The sequence below is a fragment of the Cynara cardunculus genome (genome assembly GCF_001531365.2).
Source record: "Cynara cardunculus var. scolymus isolate 2C chromosome LG 2, CcrdV1, whole genome shotgun sequence".
Classification (NCBI taxonomy): Eukaryota; Viridiplantae; Streptophyta; class Magnoliopsida; order Asterales; family Asteraceae; genus Cynara; species Cynara cardunculus.
In genome coordinates, this window is record NC_037529.1 from 61,214,894 (window position 1) to 61,220,103 (window position 5,210).

The window sequence follows — 5,210 nt, forward strand, 5'->3', positions numbered from 1 at the left end:
AAGTCAATACATTTTTATACACAAAATTAGTTGTCAATTAATTTTAATGTAATCATCAAATGAAATATTAAGCACCTGAAATAAATAGTAGACTATAATGCTAATAAGACACCTTTGTACTTTCACATCGGCTTTGGTCTTAATTTCCCGTTACACCCCAAGCTAAGGCGTTAGCCCATCATCGTTTGGTTTCTTTTCTCGAAGAATGTAAGGACTAAAAAGTAAATACTGAGACGGAAAAGTAAATTGCAGAAAGTAAATTGCAGAAAGTAAATTACAAGAAAGTAAATTACAGAAATTAAATTACAAGAAATGGAAATACTGGAAATTAAATGACAGAAATGTAAATTGCAGAATGTAAAGGACTGAAATGTAAAGGACTGAAATGTAAATGACTTGAATATAAATACAGAAATATAAAGACTGAAATATAAATACTAAAATGTAAAGACTAAAATATAAAGACTGAAATATAAATACTGAAATGTAAAGGACTGAAATATAAAAGACTGAAATATAAATTATTAATAACTAAATAATATTAATTATACTAATCTAATAATAATAATAAAAGAAAAAGTACATGTTGGGAAGACAAAATGTACTTTGATGGAAAAAGTACTTGTTGGGATGCCAAATGGTACTTTGATGGGAAGGCCTTGGGAAGCGGGTTTGACTTTTGGGGAAACTTGCAAGTCAAGTAATGAAACTTGCAAAACAAGTTTCGTTAAGAAGACCGGAAGATCACTTGCAAAGTCGTAAAAACTGTTTATATAAACTACGTAAATTAGCCGTAAGCCACGAAGGATGAGATCCGACGTAAAGCAACAACGATCGACTACTTCGTAACTTGAAATAATAGTAAGAAAACGTAGCGTAACAGAAAAGAGATGAAGATTTAAAGATGAGTACTTAAATTAAACTTTAAGAAAGAAATTACAACTACAAAGATCGAATCGTGAAAAGTCAAAGAGAACCGAAGCTTAGAACCAAAAGCAAAGTTCTTGAAAGCAACTCACAAAAGATTATTCATAAATCTCCCAAAAGTAATTGTGAATTGGAGAATTGGTTACCAAAAAGTGTGAATTGGTGAATTAAAACAAAGCTTAAGGCATGTATTTATAGTCCAAGAAAGGTCCCTAAGTGGGTGCCAACTAATAAGACAAAAAGCCTCTTCAAACTGGGCTTTGACCAAGCCCAAGGCTGTTGACCACGCCTCCCTACTGGATCAGCCAAAAAATCCACGGCCCAAGCAGTTTTCCAGCTCTCGGACAGGTCCTATAGGACCTTGCCACTCCTGGTCCTGTAGGACTGCTGCAGGACTGGGCCCAAAAATGCTCAAAAACCTGCAAAAACCGGGAATTAACATTAGATATACTATATTACTACTAATATATGAAAAAGGCATAAAAAGACTCAATTAGGACACTAATGGGCAAAAAAAACAAAGGAAAATGGTTAAGAAAATGATGTAATAAGATTAATAAATTAACACTTATCAGTAGTCAAGTGTTGGTGCGTGAGATTGTTAGAGGTTGTGTTTTGGGGATCGAATAAAAGGAATTTCGGGTGGACCTCATACCCATGGCTATAGGTGGATTCGATATCATAATCGGGATGGATTGGCTAGTTGAGAACCAAGCGGAAATCTTATGCTCTAACAAGCTGATCCGAATTCCTTTGGCGAACGGGGACGCAGTGCTAGCTTATGGAAAAGGAAGGAAAGGGAATGTAGTACTCTTATCTAAAAGGCACGTAAGTGCCTAGCTAAGGGATGTCCCTCATTCATTGCGTATGTGTTGGACACCAAGCTAGAGATAAGGAAAATTGAAGATGTGAAAATAGTCAATGAATTCCCCGATGTGTTCCCTGAAGACCTACCCGGATTACCGCCCGTTAGGCAAGTGGAGTTCCAGATCGACCTCATTCCGGGAACCGCTCCAATTGCTAGATCCCCTTATCGTTTGGCGCCATCCGAGATGCGAGAGTTGATGTCTCAATTGCAAGACCTTCTGGATAAGGGATTTATCAAACCGAGTTCGTAACCGTGGGGAGCCCCGGTCTTATTTGTGAAGAAAAAGGACGACACCTTGAGAATGTGCATTGACTACAGGGAGCTCAATAAGGCAACCGTGAAGAACAAATACCCTCTTCCTAGGATAGACGACCTCTTTGACCAACTTCAAGGAGCAAGTTGCTTCTCTAAGATCGACCTTCGCTCAGGGTATCACCAGGTTCGAGTAAAAGAAGATGATGTGTCGAAGACAGCTTTTCGAACACGTTATGGGCACTATGAATTCATGGTCATGCCTTTCGGCCTTACGAATGCACCAGCGGTATTCATGGACTTGATGAATCGAGTGTGTCGGCCGTTCCTTGATAAATCAGTGATAGTGTTCATTGACGACATACTCGTCTATTCCAAGGACGAAACGAAGCACGAACAGCATCTTCGAGAAGTTCTTGAAGTACTAAGAAAGGAGAAGTTGTATGTAAAATTCTCCAAGTGCGACTTTTGGCTGAAAGAGGTCCAATTCTTGGGTCACGTTTTCAATCAAGACGGGGTGAAGGTGGACCCATCCAAGATCGAGGCGATGATGAACTGGGCGCCACCAAAGAATCCGTCAGAAATTCGAAGCTTCTTGGGCCTGGCAGGTTATTACAGGAGATTTATCCAAGATTTCTCCAAGATCGCTTCTTCCTTGACAACTTTGACTAGGAAGAATGTGAAGTATATCTGGACAGAGAAGCAAGAGTATGCCTTTAGAACACTCCAAAAGAAATTGTGTGAAGCCCCGATCCTCTCATTGCCAAAAGGATCTGAAGACTTTGTAGTTTTTAGCGACGCCTCTAAAATGGGATTGGGTTGTGTCTTGATGCAAAGGGGAAGGGTTATAGCATACGCATCCAGACAACTCAAGGATCACGAGAAGAATTATCCCACCCACGACTTGGAGCTGGCAGCTGTGGTATTCGCCTTAAAACTCTGGAGACACTACCTCTTTGGAACTAAGTGCATGCTTTACACTGATCATAAGAGTTTGAAGTACATATTTGATCAAAAAGAACTAAACATGAGGCAATGTCGTTGGCTTGAGCTGCTCAAAGACTACGATTGTGAATTGCTATACCATCCGGGTAAGGCAAATGTAGTGGCCGATGCTTTAAGCCGGAAGGAGTATGGTAGTGGGACAAAAGTTGTGCTTGCCAGGATCGATATAGTGTCCAGTTTGATCAATCGGATCAAGGTGGCGCAATCTGAGGCACTTTTAGAAGAGAACCTCAAGAGTGAGGTAATGATGAAACAACGCTTACTGCTGTCAGAGGATGGCCGTGGATTGAAGTTATTTCAGGGGCGTATTTGGGTACCCAAGATTGGAGGCAATCGCGAGCTGTTACTAGAAGACGCGCACAAGTCCAAATACTCCATTCATCCGGGTAGCACCAAGATGTATTGGGACTTGAAGCTGACATATTGGTGGCCTGTAATGAAATTGGATGTGGCTCGTTATGTGGAGAGGTGCGTGACTTGCTTACAAGTGAAGGCGGAGCACCAACGACCTTATGGTAGTCTTCAATCCTTAGAAATCCCCGAGTGGAAGTGGGAGCATATCACGATGGATTTCGTGACCAAGCTGCCAAGGACCTTAAGAGGCCATGATACGATTTGGGTAGTGGTTGACCGACTGACTAAGAGCACTCACTTCTTAGCAATGCGTGAGACGTTGCCCATGGAGAGGCTTGCCAAGTTATACATCGACGAAGTTGTCTCAAGACACGGTATACCTTTGTCCATAGTGTCAGATCGAGATAGCCGATTCACCTCCCATTTTTGGAGTAGCTTGCAGAAAGAATTGGGCACGAGAGTGAAACTGAGTACAACTTATCACCCTCAAACTGACGGCCAGAGTGAGCGGACCATTCAAACACTCGAAGATATGCTTAGATYGTGCGTCATCGACTTTGGCGGGAATTGGGATTCTCACCTACCCTTGGTGGAGTTCGCCTACAACAATAGTTATCATTCCAGCATCGGAATGGCACCTTTTGAGGCCTTGTATGGTCAAAAATGTAGGACTCTTGTTTGTTGGCTTGAAGCAGGTGAGAAACAATTCGCCGGCCCCGAAATCATTCAAGAAACGACCGATAAGGTGAAATGTATTCGGGATCGTTTAAAGGCGGCACATGATCGACAAAAGAGCTACTCAGACAAGAAGAGCCGACCAATAGAATTTCAAGTGGGCGACCACGTAATGTTAAAGGTGTCTCCATGGAAGGGTATTATCCGTTTTGGAAAGCGTGGAAAACTAAGCCCCCGCTTCCTTGGGCCGTTTAAAGTCTTGGCTAGGGTGGGACTGCAAGCTTATAAATTGGAATTACCACCTGAAATGGCCGGAATCCACAACACATTTCACGTGTGTTACCTCCGTAAATGTTTGGCGGAAGAAGATAATGTGATACCACTTTTTGAAATTCGTATAAATGAGAACAAGCAATGCGTGGAAGAACCAGAAGCCATCTTAGAAAGCAAAACCAAGGTATTAAGGCACAAAGAAATTGTCATGGTTAAAGTACAGTGGAAACATCACCGAGGGTCAAACGTAACATGGGAAACGGAAGAGGATTTGAAGAGCGTTACCCTCACCTTTTCAAGTAGACGAAAATTTCGTGGACGAAATTCGACCCAAGGTGGGGAGGATTGTAACACCCAAGATTCTTTCCTTTTTCGTTCCGTGCGCATCGAAGGTTCTTAGTCCCGTTAATGAGGTATGCGTTATCACTCACCTATTTCTTTTTAGAGCTTTAACCACCGTGTTCTTTTTTCAAAACCTCCCTTTGTTAAGTGTTTTCCTTTTTACTTTTATATATAAATACATAAATATATATACATATATATATATATATATATATATACTTACTTTGCAGCCTCTTTTAAACCAATAGGGTGGTACTAGTGTCATAAGGGGGGGCACCAGCTGTCTTTTGGGGTTATCATACCTGTTTCACTTTGGTAACCACCATTTTCCTAATGGTTTCTCTCCTTCCCTAAAGGTCTTTAAACTCTAGTTGGTTTTAGGAAGATAACTCTCGAAAAGGGACATATGGATGGGAAAAAAAAAGCAAAAGGCGAAGAGGAGAACAAAGAGGACGGTCGCTTTCTCTTGGAGTGAAGAGAAATCCTTCATCTGTAGAAGCCCTGCCAGCATCGT

General features: G+C 41.2%; 1 protein-coding gene across 1 annotated transcript; it reads left to right on the plus strand.

Annotated features, from left to right (window-relative positions):
- Nucleotides 1-1,584: 1,584 nt before the first annotated feature.
- Nucleotides 1,585-2,045, plus strand: LOC112506248. Its single transcript, XM_025110264.1, has 2 exons — nt 1,585-1,755; nt 1,812-2,045. The coding sequence occupies exons 1-2, from the start codon at nt 1,585-1,587 to the stop codon at nt 2,043-2,045; spliced, it is 405 nt and encodes a 134-aa protein (XP_024966032.1).
- Nucleotides 2,046-5,210: the final 3,165 nt, after the last annotated feature.

Coding starts and splice junctions, on each gene's coding strand:
- LOC112506248 (XM_025110264.1), top strand. CDS start 1,585: ATGGCTATAGGTGGATTCGATATCATAATCGGGATGGATTGGCTAGTT. Junction 1,756..1,811: donor TACTCTTATCTAAAAGGCAC/GTAAGTGCCTAG, acceptor TTGGACACCAAG/CTAGAGATAAGGAAAATTGA.